General features: G+C 40.1%; 1 protein-coding gene across 1 annotated transcript in view; it reads left to right on the top strand.

The window, feature by feature from the left end:
• The first annotated feature begins 4,460 nt into the window (after positions 1-4,460).
• The window catches only part of LOC123980418 (1-phosphatidylinositol 4,5-bisphosphate phosphodiesterase beta-1), a 31,457-nt gene continuing 16,207 nt past the window's right edge, over positions 4,461-19,710 (top strand). The window contains exons 1-11 of the mRNA XM_046064792.1: positions 4,461-4,559; positions 7,733-7,810; positions 8,505-8,573; positions 10,158-10,298; positions 10,400-10,479; positions 11,822-11,875; positions 12,545-12,620; positions 13,220-13,320; positions 13,886-14,049; positions 14,706-14,852; positions 18,970-19,127. Of these exons, the coding sequence (XP_045920748.1) occupies positions 4,461-4,559; positions 7,733-7,810; positions 8,505-8,573; positions 10,158-10,298; positions 10,400-10,479; positions 11,822-11,875; positions 12,545-12,620; positions 13,220-13,320; positions 13,886-14,049; positions 14,706-14,852; positions 18,970-19,127 (1,167 nt within the window). The remainder of the gene's footprint in view (positions 4,560-7,732; positions 7,811-8,504; positions 8,574-10,157; positions 10,299-10,399; positions 10,480-11,821; positions 11,876-12,544; positions 12,621-13,219; positions 13,321-13,885; positions 14,050-14,705; positions 14,853-18,969; positions 19,128-19,710) is intronic.

Genomic DNA, 19,710 nt, shown 5'->3' on the forward strand with positions numbered 1-19,710 from the left:
CAATGTGTGGGCAGTAGGAGTGTCTTGAATTTTGTGTGTTAAGTATGTGTGGAAACATTTGTATGTGTTTCTGTCAGTGGGCTTCAGCTGGTAATGCAGTGTGCGGCGAAATAGAAAATAATTTCTTGAAGGAGAAATGTCTATTTTTGTAGTTTTGGCCGTCGGCTTATATGATGCCTCTGAGATTTTGTGACATCACAGTGCAGTCTGTCAGGGCGAGCAACACATGCAGTCAGACAGTGGGATAAGTTATAAACAACCCCTGTTTTGAAGACAGTTATCTGAACCAATCTTCAAAGGAAACACACCTTGTTTATTGTAAGCCATTAAAAACAGTGCCTTCTTGTAGAGAGCAAAGCAACAAGTGTTGCGGGGATATCAATCCCTTTCAATAAATAAATTTTTTTCTGTTAAAGCTGACAAAAACTGAAAAGAATGATCTTTAATTATATTATAAAACTGGGAATTCATTTACTGCACCTGTTTTGTCTAAAAGCTCTTGTTGCTCATCCTAATAGAGATAAGAGGTTGCAATCGCTATATTAACTTAGGAATGTAAAAATTCATAGGAGGAATCTCTGCCATAAACCGGCAGTACTTAACTACTTACCCATTGGTGGTAGTGTATGTTTTTATTGGACTTTCTGTGTGCAAATTCAGCTGGAAATCCTGAACTGAATCTTTCTGAGACAAAACCTCCCGCCCCTGCTGTGGGAGCTCCTCAATGCCTCCGTCTCATCTCACTGAGGTGCAACACAGAGCACCTTAACAGCTCTTTTGTGCTGACAGCCGTAAAACTGTTCAACGCCTCCCCAGAGGTTACTGAAGCAAAGCGCCTGCTGTGTTTATGTGAACAATACTGTATTGTTATCTGGACTAAATCGCATTTTTATTTGTATTCTGTAAATGCAAGTTTAAAATTTGTCCTTAATTATGATCTGATGATGATACTGTAGATGTAAAGACAACACTCATGTACATCATCTTTTGGTGCAGTGCCAAATTTGCAACAGTTTTAATTATTTTGGATATTTGCCAGTACATTTGGCTCTGGCACTGATTGGCACGGACTAACAGTATCAGGTTCGAACTCACAGTGTCATGGCAACATGAGTCTCTGCACATGTGTTTTTGTGCATTAAAATGTGTGCGTAGGAGTCTGCAGGCTGGTAAAGCGAGCCTCCAAAGAGTGTATGTCAAAAATGTGATATATTATATTTTTGTGTAAGGCAGTGTGTAGGATACGGGGTCAACCAATGACATTGGCAGGATGCTGTATGTTCTTGTGTCTTATACACTGTACATGTGGAAATCAATATTTTCCTGCATGCCAAGCAAGTAGGCATGTGTGTTAAGGCAAACAGCTATGTGGTTGGTTAGCAGTGTTTGTGTCGTAATGCAAAAACACTAATGGCACTTAAAGATGCTTTAATCAATCACAAAAGCGGATTGGAAGAAAAAGAAAAGTATTTTTTGTTAGTGTTGTTTGTATTTTTAGTAATTTAATAAAAATCATTTAAAATATTAATCCAGCAAAATCAACAAACATTTTCTGTGTTTTTCTCTGTTTTATATCGCTGTGAAATTAATTTGATATTTTTGGCGCTTGGACTTGGTCGAACAGAACGAGCAATGTGAAGACGTTAGCTTTGGGCTCTGGAAAGTTGTAATGACAATTTTTCACAATTTTATGACATTTTATTGACACACTGATGGTCCAGTTAATAAAAAGATCATCAGAGAGTATGTCAAATTAGATTATTTATTATTTGCCTCTGTAGTTTGTTGGTTAGTTTTGGTGTTATTCGCTCAGGTTTTGAGATCTCTGCCTCATCAGCTCCAATACAGTTGAAGTAAAAAAATCAGCAGTACCTTATCTTTCCAGAAAATGTAGAAGCTAAATCCAATTTCAGACTTGCTAAATCAAAATTACGACACAGAAAGTAAAACATTGACATTGTATTTTATTTTCCAACTTTTCATTCGATTTTTACCTTTTCTAGCAAAAATGGGTGTAATAATGTCTCTTTTACTCTGAATAATCCCCAGACTGCACTGTGAACAGTTTTTATCAGAACTACTTTCTACTTCAAAAATAGTTGATAAAACTACTGCAATGAAAATGGCAAAGTCTGTGAATAATCAATAATTACATCCCTGCAAAGAGAGATAAATACGTAAGCCACAGATGTCACTGTGATATCAGTGAGATGCATTTTATTGTATTTATGCGTCTGTGTTGTCTGCTGTTCTGCAATGACATGTTTTATTGAGATTGCTTTACAGGAAACATGACTGGATTTGAATCCACTGATTATTGTTAAACACAACACACAAGGGCAGATATTACAGACATTCACAGGGTCGTGTCCTTAAAAGTCCTCATTTGCCTCTCGATGCTATGAATCATTACACACTCTGAACCATGCTCTGTTATTTACTGGACTATTCATGCACCACAACTGCCAATATCAGATTTTGTATTTGGAGGCAGAAACACATTGTTACTGCTTTCTGCCTGTTTGTCATTGACTGTATATTTTTATTTTTACGATGTTTTTCCAATATTCAATTATTCAATCTCCACTGTCTCGCCCACTCTCCTCCTTCCTCTGTTATAATTAGTTGTGCATGTGAATATAAAAAAATCAACCTGTGTATTTTTAAGTAGCCTAATAGGGCTTTTCACACTGCATATTCTAAACCCAGGGCAAAAAAGGTTAGGGCTATACGATTTACTCTGCACTTTACTTGACCTGGGTCCATTGGAACATGTTTTTACATTATATTTATATTCTGTTTACTTTAACCCCGTTATACACTGGCACTGTTTAGCCCCATGTTTATTGTTTTTCAAGGGATAGCTCCCCAAATTTAGGGCTAACCCTGCGCTGGATCAGGGCCAGCAAGTCGGGGTTAGCCCACTTTGCAATGTGCCAGTATTATGCAGTGTGAAAACTTTCTGGGACTAACAGGAGGACTAAGCCTGGGGCTTAGAATGAAGAATGCTTTTAGTCCTGGCCTGTGCAGTGTGAAAAGTCTCGCCAAAAGTGTGTGGACACAATCATACATATTTTCTGTTTTGTTTTTTATAATAACAATTAAGGATGATCATAATGTTAAAGCATAGATGAATGTTTTAAACAATAATGTGTTTCCAAGACTCTTTTTTGTTTCAGCATAACAATTCGTAGGGCTCAGCGATACCACAATATGGGGTTTCTATCCGACATCAAGTAATACCAGCTCCAGAATCAACACTATTAATACTGATTCAGATATGTTTTATAATCAAAAGTGTCCTATATTTAATGATGTAGGGGACAACCATGTGTCCTTAATTATGAGGTAAATGCATAATGAATAGGTTACTTCTGAATACACATACATTCTCCATTTTACTGTCTACTGTTAATTAGATGTTAAAACGCAAGACCTCCCAACCTTAAAGAGATGAAAGACTTTTGCCAGTTTGGTGGGGCAGAACATTTGCCTGCAAAGAGCGTGACCTTAACTAAATACAATGCCAACTTTGACTGCAAGCCAGGCTTTATCGCCCAATATCACTGCCAAATCTCACTAACGCTGACAAAGAGCGAATCTCCTGAGCCTGGTTCCAAAATCTGATGGAAACCAGAAGACGAGATAAGGTTGGCAGCTGATGAATGCCAATGGTTTAGGACTGAGTATTGCATAATGGTGTAATGTTCGGCATCCACGTACTTTGGGCATTGTGGTGTATATTCAAAAGTGGCCTCATTTGACTGTAATCCTGGTTTGGTTTTATTCACCCTCCACTGAATTGCCCACTCTCTTTCCCTTTTCTCCCACTACCTCTTTATTCTCTCTCCTCTTCTTTTCCCTCCTTCCTCTTCCTCTCTTTTCATTTCTCTCCATCTCTCCCACTCTCTTCTTTCTTTCTCTCTGTCTCTCCCTGTCGCTCCTGCTCTCTCCCTCTCTTATCCCTCCCCCATCTGTGGGAAGCTGCCGTTGTGCGCATGTCGTCGATGAGTCAATTTGTGGAGGCAGTGCACGCACACACACACACACACACACACACACACACACACACACACACACACACGCGTATCCTGTCTCCCACGAAGGCATCTGTTTCAGTCTGTCTCTCTGTGAGATGCAGCACCAACAGAGGAGAGAGGGGGAGACAAACAGAGGGAGGGAGGGATAAGAAAAGAGAAGAGAGAGGAAGGAAACACAAAGCAGAGAGAAAGAGGAGAGGGAAGAAGAAGAAGGACTGAAATTAAAAAGACTGGAAAACAAGTGCAGCCAAGACAGGACAAAACCTGATGGATGAGGATAAGATGCTGCTGCATCTGAGCGTCTCTGCCTGACTTCTGAGGAGTTTGGGCTCGGACATGACAGAGATGCAGCGTCCAAGTGTTTGAGCCTAAGCATCTCCAGTTTTGTGTGTGTGAGAGTGTGTTAATGTGTGTGAAGCCATGGCGAGCGCTCAGCCGGGGGTCCACGCATTGAAACTCCAGCCTCCCTCCGTCTCTCACACACTGAGGAACGGAAGCAACTTCATTAAATGGGACGAGGTAAGGGCACTGATTTTCTTTATTGTAAGTACTTAATGCCAAAATACAGAAGCTTTTTTTTTTTTGCTTTTATACTCCTATAAATTTGGGGATTTATTTTTATTTTCGCAATATAAACATATTTTTGGTAATGTCACAATATTATCAATATTATGCCCAATTTCACTGTATCTAGTTGAATTGAATTTGAGTGAGAGAAAAGGAGGAGGAAGAGGAGGAAATGTGCCATGTTGTCAGATGTGTTTACTATTCATTTGTTGATTGAGCTTTGGCAGTAAGTACCTGTGGATTAGATGCCAGCAAGACAAAAGGAGTGTGTGTGTGTGTGTGTGTGCGTGTGTGTGTGTGTGCGTGTGTGTGTGTGTGTGTGTGTGTGTGTGTGTGTGTGTGTGTGTGTGTGTGTGTGTGTGTGTGTGTGTGTGTGTGTTAGTGTGAGAGAGAGAGAAACGCCACTGTGGTCAGTTTCTTCGTTGCCACCTGTTGGTATGGAATTCATTAATATACATTTACTGTACTCTGAGTGCGTGTGTGTATTTAAATGTGAATAAAACACACATGCAGATCTCTAATGCTGTCATGTGCACAGTCAAACACATAATAATTATAGGTATGTGTGGAGTGTGTGTGTGTGTGCGAGTGTGTGCGTGCGTTGGTATGCTAGAGTACGGGCCCTGACTATGAGAAACGTGCGGTTGCCGGTTGCCATGGTAACTGGCATGGTTACCACCACCTAAACAGATCTGATGTGTGTGTGTGAGAAAGAATGGATGTTTGATTGGCTGTGTGTGTGTGTGTGTGTGCGTGTGTTTGCGTGAATCAATGTCACTGCCGTACAATATCACGCGCTAATCCAATATACTGTTGAATCTGCTCGCCATGATTGAGCCTTGTGTGTTTTCATATTTGAATTTCTTGAATTTGAGCTTTGCGAAAAATAGAATTGGTTGCCATGCCAACAAGTGACAACCAGGCATCTAGTTAACCATCTTTTGTTTTGATATGTATGCTGCACTGAAGGAAAAGCAGTTCAGGCAGAAGAATCCATGACCTTTTCAAAACACATGCAAAGAAATATACAGAACGTTATAAGCGCTGACACCGATACAGATATTGTAGCACACATAGAGATCCAGCCAGGATGAAATAACAACTGGAGTCTTAAAGCTGGTCACCATGTCATATGTTAAACCTCTCATAGAAACTGTAGATCTATTTCTAATTTCTAAATAATCCCAGAGTTATTGTATAACTCTGAACAGACGCAACATTTTATGTGGAATGAGATATCTGTTCCTGGAGCTGCCGTAACAAGTGAATCTCCCAAGTGTTGGATCAAAAAAGGCGATCATGTCTTATCTTATCTTGTGCTCTTCCTTTAATGTTTTAATGACACTTTCCTCTCCATAAATATGACAGGACTGGTTGTTGGTTCCAACATCTTAAAACAACTAACTGTATGTTTTGTTTCAGTACCTAAACCCAAAGTAGAGTCTTGTAGTCAGCTAGTTTAATTCCCCATTTCTTTTACCTATTTTAAAATTACCTATTTTGTCCTTTAGATGAAGTCATATTGTGTCCATCCGGATGCTGCTTTGAACACGTGGAAAGATGAGGACAGATTTCAGTTTTAACGCAACACTGTCTTGTTCAGCATTAATCTTGTTTTGAGCACAGATTAGCTCCGTCCTGGTTCCCATTCTGTAGACCTAATTGTTATAAAATGTTTATTTTGGTTGCAGCTTTGGTTCTATGCAGCTTAGGTTGCTGAATTCAAGTTATATTTGACCACATGAAGCATTGTTAACTTCTAATCTTTGCTTCTGGACATCTCATTTTGAACCAGCTGAAAGTTGGAAGCAATTTGATTCTGAAATTTTAATTAGGTCAAAAGAGTTTCCACTATTATCTCTAAAATTAAACCTCGTCCAACTTGAGGCTATCAAAACCATTTAAAAAAACACTAGTTTAACTGTATATACTATATTTACGTAATGCCTAAGACAGTTTTGCTAATTGGATTTTCACAGAGTCATGCATGCATTGCTTTGTTGTGTGTTTATTTGTTCTAACAGTCTTAATTCTTGCCTCATTCTTGTTATCTTTTCATTCTGACTTCAATTTGGCTGCAAGCTTAAAGACATCATATTCTTTAACTCCCCTTATGGCTGCCATACTTGCTGCCAAGATTTGTATGAAATAATTTTAGGACTCACACAGCTTAACCCCTGTTTATACTAGATTTAATAGCATCTGAATTTTGCTGAGTGCACACTGTTTTTTTTACACTTTTCCCCACATGAACTGGTCCTACGACGCCTCATATTAAGTGCAAAGGCTTTTCAAACAGCAACACATCAGGACAGCTGCATGGCCTTATTCCACCTGGAGCCAATTACAAACTGTCATGGTGGGTTACTATGGCAACAGGGACAATTGTTGGATGTCATGACAAGTGAACTGAACTTTAGTCTGTAACATGTTACGCTGTGTCCACTCGCTCAGTGTTCCCTGTTTAATGAGCACATTTGAAAGTTGACTTTGGTGTGAGAAGGGAAAAGGAGATCTGGACTTTTATGATCATCGCTTTGCACCGCAGAGTTGCATAAGGCCCTGATCAGACAGTGAGAGACGTCTTTTTCCAGTTGTTTTCTACAGTCAGTAAGGGTTTTGTGTGTTCCTCTTGCATCCTGGGCGCCTGTCATTTTAGATGCCCTGCGCGCCTTGTTTTTTTGCAGGAGTGCTGTTTTTTGCTCTGAAAACCTCAAGTTGAAAAAACTTGAGACCAGAAAAACGCCCAACGTCATTTATATTTTTTCCCGTTGTCCAATCAGTATAGATTTGTGAATTTAGGCTAAGGATATGTAACAATAAGCTTCTCTTTTTTTTAATTGTAGGCTTCAACACAAAAGGCAGTGTGCTTGTTGCAAAATACAACTGGTCTGATCGGGACCTAATAGTATTTTCACCTTTTCTACTGAAAACACACAATAATGACCTATTCCACTGTAGTAGCATACTTTCTATGGGCATATGCTTTTTTGTTTTATTGTGGGAATTTTTGAGTCTATAGTATAGTGCAGAAAATGTTTGCTCTTTGAAAGCTGTTTACTGTTACTGTCATGATCTTTTGATCTTTGATTTTTTTCACTGGTTCCACCTGTCTTTCTCTTTAGGATCTGTCCACCGTGACTCCAGTGACTCTACATGTGGATCAACATGGATTTTACCTCTACTGGACTGACCAAAACAAGGTTGAACACACATACACTGATTTGCCTCTTCATGTGGGCCCATATTGTTAATTAGCCAAATGATGTGGAACAAATTTAACTTCATCCTTCATCCTGAGTAGTCAAGTCATCAAAAATGGGATTCAATTCAATTCAATTCAATTTTATTTATATAGCGCCAAATTGCTACAACAGTTATCTCACAGTGCTTTTCATAAAAGAGGAGGTCTAGACCGTACTCTTTGATGTTATTTACAGAAGCCCAACAATTCCCACCAAGAGCAGCACTAGGTGACAGAAGCAAGGAAAAACTTTTTAAGACTTGGGTCAAAGACTAATTACATGTAAGTTGAAATATAGCAGAGCCATGGTTCCTTTCCTTTCACTGGTGGGTTAACAGCGAATAAAACTGACTACAAATTAACTTTAAAAATGTTTTTTCGTTTAGTAAGCTACATGATGCTGAGGTTTTTTTGCTTTTACATTGCATTATACGAGAACTGTACAGACATACCGCAATGAAAGGCTGTAGAAACAATAGAATATGTATTATAAAGAGCAATAATATAGACAGCATGTGATCATTGATTGTCACAAACACACACACTCACACACTTTCTCTTCAGGTGGGCTTAAATCCTTAGCAGGAAACAGGATGAAGCATTTACCTCCCAGTAAACAGCTGACTCTGTGTGTGTGTTTGTGTTTCCTTTAGGAGACGGAGTTGTTGGACCTGACTCTTGTAAAAGATGTCAGAACGGGGAGAAGCACCAAAACACCCAAGGTACTCCGCTTCACCTTTCACCCTTGATTCAAGTCAAGTCTATGCTATCTCTAACCTGTATTGCCTCTCCCCTGCTCTCTTCTACTCGCCAACTGCATCTCTGTGACCTCTTACTCAATGGCTGCTTATGCTGTTTTAATTGTTCAATTTTCAGTAATTTAGTGCTTGTATTATTCTTTTATTGTGAGTTTGGCTTTTCTGTACAACAAATGAATCTTTTATATGTTTGTCTTATTCTTTTACTGAGATTTTGTACTTTTATTTATATTTTTCTACTATCATATGTTCGGTGTTGATGTCCTGTGATTATGTTTGATCTTTCTACCTCTGGAAAGCTTTTTGTGTATGTTGCTTGAAAAGTTCTCTATAAATAACAAATAATGTGATATTGTTCAGTGGCAGCCACAGCCACACCACTTTCCACCTGACTGGTGTTCCTTGAATGATTTTAAATCATGATTACAATGGCTGCTTCACAAATTTCCCAATAATCCCCTCCCTCTGTTCCTCCACTACCTCCACCTTTATTTTGTCACCCAGAAATTGATGTTGATATTGTAACGTTGCTTTCTGTAGCAGAAGAAAAGCTCCTTAAAAGCTGAAAACTCACTAAGTCTCATCAGTCTGTGCAGTGGAGGGAATTAAAGTTATTGTAATGACCACACACAAAATTTGTTTAAAAATACATTAAGAATGTTTTATTTCCAGCATTGAATAAATTCAAGAGTCAAATTTGTGGAAACTAGGTCCACTAATAAAAAAGGTAAATGAAGGCATGCTTAGACTGTTTCATGGTGTATTTGGAGTATTCACTTTATTTCGATGATATGGATCAAAGGTGCCTGAGATTTTTTCATGACTAAATCAATGTTGTGTATTGAACATAATGGATAGTGCAGGGCCGATCCTTTGTGCACTCCATTGGCTTTTTGCACGGAATCAGCAGAGTTTTTGCGCTAAATAGCACATGTCACTTTGCCAGCTTAAAGTGCCAGCTTCTTCAGCCAAGAAACAAACACCACATGTAATATTGGCATGGTAAACAGAAAGCACATGTCTTTCAGATATCTTGTCATAACTACGTTCAAATGTAATAATATTACTGTACTGCATGTGTGCTGCAGGCTGTCCTAAAGTCAAGAGTTTTGCCGAGGTGGTACATAGACCCCAATGATACATAGTTACACAGACCCAGTTTAAACAGCAGTTTAAAGGGTGTTTTATGTTGAACCACCTTATATGTCACATATTTTAGTAGTTTAGAATAAGAATCATTACCACAGCCTCTACCAGCTGATAGTTTCTAATGTTCCACCTGCACTCAGTTAAAGCAGGTTTCCACACCCTCGCCAGTACATAACATGCAGCACACCGGCTCCGTTTGTTACAAATATAAAATTTCACATTGGATGTAATTATCTGTGAGACCTAAAATGCTCTTACCATAAGAACAGAACACTTTGTCCATAAGCAGATGAAGCCAAATGGCCTCCACCTCCCCTCACCTCATCGGCCTCCTCTGTGTGTGCGCCTCCAGCATGGCTTTGCTTCAGCTGACAGCTTTTATTCTGTGTCGTCCAATAGGAGGCCAAGCTGCGGGAGCTGCTGGATGTTGGGAATCTGGTTGGCCGGCTTGAGAACCGCATGGTTACCGTGGTTACGGCTTCAGACCTTGTCAACGTCAACCAGCTCAACTTCATTGCTTCACAGGAGGACGAAGCTAAGGTAATGACTGAGCTCACCACAGTGACGATGTCAGGGACTGACGGTGATGGAAATGATGATGATGATGATGATGATGATGATGGAGTGTCTGAATTTGCTAGGTGTGGTGTGAGGAACTGTTCTCTCTGTCTTCCAACCTGCTGAGCCACAATCTCAATAGAGACCACAGTCTGTTAAAAGCGTGAGTATACACCCATACCCACACACACACACACACACACACACACACACACACACACACACCACACGCGTGAACACACTTTATGCACACTTTTATCTTTAGTCTATTTGTTGGATAAGTCTAGATATTCTTTATCTTTCTTATTGTCAATGAAATACAAATCCAAAGTAAAGACCAAAACTAACAATGAATGTACCATTCATGTTCATGCTTTCTGTCTGATCGGGGCCTGATTCTTCTTTGGTCCCCAGGTTAAGAACCACTGCACTAGAGCATCAAATGTGTATTAATCTGCTTCTGAAGATGGTCCCCAACAAAGCATTAATTCCTCATGTTTTACATGTTTGCTGAAAACCACAATGCCAAGCTTTTTTTAGATTTCAAAAATGAAGCTATATATTTGTGACATAATTTTTAAAAGATATGCATCTTCAGCAGAAACAAAGAGGCTTGAACTGATGCATTGTTATTTTTAATCCTTTTATGGGATTTGATAACAGAAATAAAAATGTTGGTCAGATTATAGGTCATATATAAGTCATATCCTAAAAGCTAAGTTTTAATGGTTGTTTGATTTTATATTTTATAAACTCTAAATTTTGTTCTTAAGAAGAATTTATTTAACCAGACAATAAATCCATTGTAAACAACATTTACTAGTAGTCGACCAAGTTTTTTAATGACCAATGCCAATATATATAGAGCAGTGCAGTTGGTGACTAATATGTAACCCCGATAACAAAACTTCATGTATAATTCCATTATTCCATGCAGAGTACAGTCTAACATACATGATTATCTTAACCAGTGACGTGTTCTTTTCAATGGATTTTTTTTGTAATTAATGAAATATAAAAATAAATTGAGGCATAACCCAATTTATTTTAAAGGCGATGGACTGGCGACCTGTCCAGGGTGTACCCTGCCTTTCGCCCAATGCCAGCTGGGATTGGCTCCAGCGAACCTGTACGCAGGATTGCCGATGGATGAATTAGATTTCAGAACATGACTGGTCTTTAATAGAAAGTGGGGTAAAGTAGTTTAGCACCATCTCTATAGTCTAACAATATATATTTAACGATAGCCAGTAATGCTGTTTGATTAGATCAGCTGTCCTTTAGGATGATATATCGGCCTTAATCGGCCGACTGATTAATCGGGCTATCACTAATATTTATGTCAGATTACAGATTGAAATCTCCAGAATACTCCTACTGTGACATAAACTGTATGTCTTCTAGGTGTCCGTGAAATGACAAAGAAATCAAATTTATCTCTTCAAGGCCAGTGCTAAAACGTTGTTGTCATACAGCTCTGAACTTTTGTCCTCTCTTTGTTTCAGGTACGTCAGATTAACTCTCCAGCCGAACGCAGAGGGGAGAATCCCTGTCAAGAAGTGAGTGCCTGATTATTATTACTTTCCTAATCTTTAATCAATGGCTCTGTGTTAACTTTGAGGCACATGTTACATAAGATGGTTGAGCATGTGAGAAAATAGCCCGACGAAATCTGCAGAGACGTGCACAAACTGAAACTTTGCTCTTTCCTGTCCCTTGCTTCCAAAAATAAACTTAATTCCATGTGCACTTGGGAAAGCAAAAACAGGGACAGGATTCATGAAGGTGCTTAATTCAGCACTGACCTGGTAATCAACTACTGCCAGAGCATGAGATGGATAATACAGTGATGAAGGATAGCTGTATTTTAGAAGCAAACCAGGAGCTGAATTAAGGTCAGTTGATAATCTTGGAAGTCAGGGGAGGAAAGGTGAAGTTTTAAGAATGTAAGAGGGTTTAAACTTTGGGTAGTTGAAGGAGGGTTCAAGGAGAGGGTTTGGGGTAGTAAGGACAGTAAGGACGTTCAAATTGTCCGTGTAACATTTGTTGAAGCGACATATTTAGAGTAGGTTTAGGGAAGATAGATTGTGATAAAGGAAGTTTCGTGGAGTTAGAGACAGGTATTTGGGGATGGGGAGGAGAAATTATAAGAAGTCTAAATGTAGGTTTTGAGTTGGTGATATGTTGTGGTTGAGCTGATAATGGTGTGATGTCATTGTCTATTGCAGCATTGTTCGACTGTTTTCATCAGACAGAAAGAGAGTAGAGAATTCCCTGGAGAATTGCAGGCTGCCCTACGGACGGGTAAGCACTTCAGATAAGTTTGTATTATTATTAGTGTCAGTTAAACAGTAGATACACATTAGAGTTTGGAGTTTAACCAATTCAACTTTACCATGGACACATGTTTTGAAAAGCCCTCTCTTTGGATAAGACACACATACACTGTCTTTTTCAACTTTATCCTTCTCTCTGCCCCATTTGTATTTGCTATTGAGGCTTTTATCGGATGCTTTTTGTCCAGAATGTCTCACAGTGCATGGAGGGGTGAAATGAGCTCAAATATCTGGGCCATCAAGTTTTGAAGCAACAAGTGAAAAGCAGAAATGTAGGAGTCGGATTCTTTGCTCAAACAGAATCTCACATTGATTATTCCTCACAGAAAGATTTTTTTAGTCCTCAGAGGTCACCACTCAATGCATGCTCGGTAAAGTGGGCGGAGCGAGAATACATCCGGGTATTTACCTGTACTTGGCTAAATGTGGACTTTTGAATTGGAACAGTACTTGGGCTGCGACTGATGACGTTTCAGAAGTCCACAAGTACAGACAGCTAATGTCTTTGACACTGGCAGTTTCTGTTCTTGCAAATGTAAAAATGTCCATGTCCTTTATTTTTGACAGGGTGACAGTATCAAACTGGAGGACTTCACACTCGAAGTTTACAGGAGCTTTTTGGACAGTCTGTGTCCTCGTCCTGAGCTTAGCAACATCTTTAAACTGCAGTAAGTATTTAGTAAATCTTTTACCTCATTTACAGCTACAATTGCTGACCTCACATCAGCCCAAAGACAGCTCAATGTTGAACAAGCTATTCTGCAAGATAAGCGTGTTGTTATTAGATTCAGACCATTTTTGGTGTCAAGAATGTTAAGAATAATGAATAAATATTCATCCACACAGAGACAGATTAAAGAGAGGCTGTATCTTTAACTTAAACATTATTATCTCTGTTGTTTTCAGAACATTTAGTCAGGCTGCAAGTAATTAAAATGTTGGTTAATCTGTTTATGATGATAATTGGAAACAACAACGACTGATTGTTTCTAATTTAAACAGAAATTATTTTTTTCTCTAGGGTAATGAAATAGGTCTGTTTATTTGTCAGCTTTTAGTTCAATTAAATTCAATTCCAGGCCAAGCTTATGTGAAAATAACATGGCAAAACATGTGGACCTCATAAACTATATTGGACATCATATATTTTAATACTTTTAAAGGATAATGTAAGATGTTTTTGAGGATCTGTAGACATCCTGTAGCACCCTATGACCCTGCTCTGCTCTGTAGAGGAAGGGATGATGGGACACTGTCAGTTGATCAGATGACAGAGTTCATCAACAACAAGCAGAGAGACCCGAGGCTGAATGAAATCCTCTATCCGCCTCTTCGTCCTGCACTGACAAACTCTCTGATGGAGAGGTACCAACAGGACCAGGCACTGCTGAAGCAAGGTGCACACACACACACACACACATACACACACACACACTGTTGTTGTAGTCTGACATTGCTAGATATTACATAGAAACACATTTGTTACAGGAAATGGGATCCGGTGTTAATTTAAACAATACAATTGTGTTTCAAGATTCACTATATTTACTCAATATGATTTCACTATTATACAATATTAAGTATTTATATGTTGCTCTGCTTTTAGCTAAAGAAATATTTACATTAGGCATAAGAAGAGAAAATACACATCATTTCAGTTTATATTTGTGTTTAATCTGTATGTGGTTTTATTTGTCTAAATGTGACCATCAGCAGATCAACACAATCATATAGGTAGATATTAGGACATGTTGGGTATGAATGAACTTTTCTGTCAAGTTTAATAGGCTGTATTTTCAGATCTAAAATATTAGAAAACCAACAAACTGCCAGGAAAGACTCTACAAGGGACCCTTAAGGGTGCATAAAATATTTATACCAAAGGAAATGCCACAAAGATGAATTAGCTCACTCTGATGGTTTATCCTTTTTTACCCTTTTTTTTTGTTGGAATGTGTTTCTTACTTTTATCTTAATATAATGCTTACTGTGTGTGTGTGTGTGTGTGTGTGTGTGTGTGTGTGTGTGTGTGTGTTTGTCTGTGTTTATGTAGGATTCATCTCTCTCCAGGCATTCTCCAGTTATCTGTCCAGTGAAGAGAACGGAGTCATCCCACCAGAGAAACTGGATCAGTCTGAAGACATGAGCTTCCCCCTGTCTCACTATATCATCAACTCATCACATAATACATACCTGACAGGTGTGCGCGCACACACACACACACACACACAGACAAATACTTTATTTATTTAACCCTTTCAGTCCCAGAACAAAACTGCATTTTTGTACTGCTGCCATTTATCAGCCTCTTTTATTAGCTTCAAATATGGATTTTCTTATTCAGTTCAATAACCAGGACTGCTTGAAAATGAATATTTATTCGATGTCTGTAAAGATTTTTAGTCATCCAGGTCATAGTTAACCATGAAGGGTTGAGTCAAGGACAACTGGACTTGGTTGAAGATACTTGAAAATGTTTTGCCTCTCATCCTCGAGGTTTCTTCAGTTCTGACTGACTGGCAGGGAATCCCAGCCATTAAACCCTCTGTGGTTGTTGTCTAAGTGATGGATACCGCTTGGTTCATTAGTGCTCCTGGCTGTTGTACCGTCATTATGGTCGTTAAGAGTCACTTACATATACATTTACTCATTTGACAGACGCTTTTATCCAAAGCGGCTTAAATTTGAGGAACAACATACAATCATTAACAGAGCATAAAATACAGCACGAGATCTACAACTGACAATGCATATTAATAAAAGCAGCAATAAATACCAGTAAGCGCTAATGGCACATATCGCACCAATGGGGTAACTACCTAGGGAAAGAAGTTAGAATTAACAAAAAGTGCAATCAATACAAGATAATTGTAGGGGATAGAAGAAGAAGAGCACAGGAAGTGCATGTTAGATGTTAGGAGTTAGAGGTGTTATAAGAGGAAGTGTTCTCAGAAGAGATGAGTTTTCAAGAGCTTCTTGAAGTTAGAGAGGGACGCCCCTGCTCTGATGGCGTGTGGTAGCTCGTTCCACCATTGTAGTGTCACAGATGCGGACAGCTGGGACTGGGATTGCTTTGTGTGAAGAGATGGCAGAGCCAGACCGTGTTCGTTGGAGGAGCGTAGTGGCCGAGAAGGAACGTAAACTTGTACTATGGAGTTTAGGTAGATGGGTGCAGACCCAGTAGTCGCTCTGTATGCAAGCATTAGTGACTTGAATCTGATTCTGGAGGCCATGGGTAGCCAGTGGAGGTCACACAGTAATGGAGTGACATGTGTCCTTTTGGGCTGATCAAAAACCAGACATGCTGCTGCGTTCTGAACCATTTGTAGGGGTTTCACCACACAAGCTGGAAGACCCGCTAGGAGGACATTGCAATAGTTGAGGCGAGAGGTAACCATGGCCTGTACGAGAAGCTGGGTGGCATATTGAGTGAGGTAGGGCCTGATTTTTCTGATGTTGTATAGAGCAAAGCGGCACGACCGAGAGACAGCATGGTCTGAAAAGGACAGCTGGTCATCAATCATGACACCCAAGTTTCTCACCAACCTGGGTAGAGTGATGGTTGAGGAGCCAATTTGTAGTTTGATGTTATGGTGGATAGATTGCTTGGCTGGAATGACCAAGAGTTCAGTCTTAGGGGACTTTCACGCCTACCTCATTTGGTCTGGACTTTCGGACTTTTCAGTTTGGTCCGAACCAAAAATACAGGTGTGAAATCTCCCCCGTACCACAGTCCGGCACAAACAGATGAAATTTGGTCTGATGAAAAGAGGTAGTCTCGGTCCGGATCAAACTGAACCATGGTTCGGTTTGTTTCTGGTGTGAAAGTATTTTTTGGATGGTTCGGACTTTCAGACCATTTACAGGAAGTTCGGCGTTTGCCATGTAAACCGGAAACAAACAAATGCACAGAGAAATGAGGACACAATTATAAACCTCCCGTGACAGATCATCTTTTCAAACAGAGGGCTATTATAGAAGTACACTGCCACCCATCCCTTTAGTCTCTCCTCAAACGGAGGAGCAGAAGGACTGCTTGCATTCTTCTCCTCCTGTCCTGTCGGCAAAGTTATAATGTTCGCACAACGAGGACGTTTAATTGCTACTAGCCTTCAGTATAGTTGGTGCTGCAGGTAGTAATGCCATAATAATAACAATATAGTGGTGGCAGATATGCAGATGTTCATTTTTTCTTCATTCATTCTTGTCAAAGATACCCGCTGAACTGTTTAATAAACCAATCAATGTCAAGTATAGAGAGACGCAGCCCACATAGATGACAACAAGACGCAATTGTGTCATGTAAAGTCCTTTACTGCGGTCGCAGAATTGCAGTGTGAAACCAAGCCAAAACTAAACAAATGTATCAAAATGTATCAAAACATGACGTTTTGTTCGGACCTTGGTGCGGACTTTCAGATGTGAAAGCCCCCTTAGAGAGGTTTTGTTGAAGGTGGCAAGACTTTCTCCATGCAGATATGTCCAAGAGACCATCCGTGATCTGCGCCGAGACGGTGGGATCATCTGGCGGGAAGGATAGGTAGAGTTGCGTATTGTCTGCGTAGCAGTGGTAAGAGAAGCCCTGCAAGCGAATGATTGTTCACAGTTAGGTGGTGTAAATTGAGAAAAGAAGGGGCCCTAGCGCACTGAGCCTTGGGGTACACCTGTGGAGAGGCAGTGGGAGGAGGATAATTGTCCTTGCCACAAAACATTGTTGGAACGCCCCGTGAGGTAGGATTCGTACCACGGGAGTGCTTTACCCGAGATGCCCATTGCTGAGAGTGCGGATAGGAGGATCATGTGATTGACTGTGTCAAAGGCAGCTGATAGCTCAAGCAGGATAATAACCGAGGATTGGGCTGCAGCCTTAGCTGACCATAGGGCTTCTGTTACAGACAGAAGAGCTGTTTCAGTAGAGTGGACACTCTTAAAACCAGACTGATATGGATCTAGGAGGTCATTCCATGAGAGGAATTCTGAGACCTGTTGGTAATTGGTAGAAGAGAAACTGGCCGATAGTTCTCAACTTGAGTTGGGTTGAGTGGAGGGCTTTTTAAGCAAGGGTGTAACCCGAGCCCTTTTGAAAGTGGTCGGGAAGGTTCCTGAAGCCAGAGAAGTATTTATCACATGAGTGATTGCCAGGACCACAGTAGGAGATATGGCTTGGAGGAGATTCGTAGGAATTGGGTCCAGTGGGCATGTAGTGGGACAGCTATGGGTCAGGAGTTCTGATACTTCGTTCTCCGTGAGAGGAGTAAACGAGGAGAGTGAAGTGCCATTGTCCTGGGATGGCAGAGGAACAGATGTAATAGGGCTGCTACATGTTAGCCTCGATGTTGAGCCTTTTGCGCCATTTCCCGAGGGAGATGGAGGGAGACATGTATAAGGACTGCTACCTGGTTTTCCTGTGCTGTGTTCACACAGTGGGAGCTGACCAGGGCGGGAATAGAATGGTTGATTTTGAGAGATTTAGAGAATTGGCTAGTTATAGCCGCCACTTTGCCTGTGAAGAACGCAGCAAAGGTATCAGCAGACAAGTTTGTGGGTGGAGGAGGATTTAGTAGCGTTTTAAAAATGGAAAATAATTTCCGTGAGTCAGCGGCACTGCTTATTCTGTCATTATAGAACGCAGTTTTGGCAGCACTGATGCTTGTTGAGAAGGAGGATAGGAGCAGTTGGTAGCACTTAAGGGAAAGTCTAAACGATCTTGATTGGCATTGTCACATGAGGCAAAATGTGAGTGTCTGTTCAATCTCCTGGGAAGTGATGAAGGGACTGTAAAGCCCAACTCTTTGAACCATTTGAGACAGAAGAAGGACAAGCAGGAAATGTGTAGGTTGAAATGCGGTGCTACCAAGCAGACCAATCACAGTTCTTGCTTTGTGTTTGCGTTGCTGTGACGTGTAGTTAAATTAGTTTTTGGGGGGCGTGCGTCAGGCTATGGCAAAGGTTACAGGGCTATGCGTAGACTACGGCATAGATTTGACACAGAATTATAAATTGGCCTTAAGAGGGGGTGATAGATGCCATCCCCTGTTGAGAGATGGTATCTCTACTTTGGTGTAAATGGTTTCTTTTACTCCTCTTGCAAACCGTTAAGTTTGTTGTCTTTATCCTGACTTTTTTGAGTTTGTTTGAAAATCTTGATTGTAAATTATAAAATCAATAAACTATGTAAACAAAGGACAACAAATAACCATTATTATCATTACAAGCTTTTATTGATTCACAGAATATAGTGTTTATTATGACAACGTGGACAAGAGGTATCAGTGTAGTTTGCTGTTGTCATAATGTCTTAATTTCTTGTGTTTTAGCGGGCCAGCTGGCAGGGAGCTCCTCAGTAGAGATGTACAGGCAGGTGCTTCTGGCTGGATGCCGCTGTGTGGAATTAGATGTGTGGAAAGGACGAACGGCTGAGGAGGAACCTGTCATCACGCATGGGTTTACCATGACATCAGAAATCCCTTTTAAGGTGTGTACACATGTAGTAACACAAGTCCCTTAAGCTTCTGATTAATTTCACAGTACAGCTTGACAGAAGGTCATTTTAAATACCAATTTAGCAATTCCTTGCCATTTAAACAAGTTAACTAGAGAATTTGAGTTTAATGAAATTCAGTTAAATTCAAACGGGCCTTATTGGCATGGGAAACAATGTTTACATTGCCAAAGCAAGTAATTGCTCGCCTTGCTTCTGTGACTACTTCAAAATGCTGCTGCCAGACTGTCAACAAGAAAGAGCAAATTTGATCACATCACACCAGCTCTCAGATGCATCCTCTCTGCACTGGCTGATTACAACATTTCACGCATTACCCGATCTCTCTCTTCCCTCATTTCATTTCTCTCTTGTTGATTGAAATAAAGTCATAAAATGCCCAAAATGTCACAAAACTGTATTTGTGTCTACAAACCTCTCACATCATCTGGCACAGGCTTTCACATTCTTCCAACTGCCAATTCATTAGTTGACGAAGCTGCTTTTTGGTTTTTATGGTCTTCGCTGTTGGAATATGTTTGTATGAGTTGTGTTCCAAAATAATAGGTGTGTAGTC

The sequence above is a fragment of the Micropterus dolomieu genome, linkage group LG12, assembly GCF_021292245.1.
Source record: "Micropterus dolomieu isolate WLL.071019.BEF.003 ecotype Adirondacks linkage group LG12, ASM2129224v1, whole genome shotgun sequence".
NCBI lineage: Eukaryota > Metazoa > Chordata > Actinopteri > Centrarchiformes > Centrarchidae > Micropterus > Micropterus dolomieu.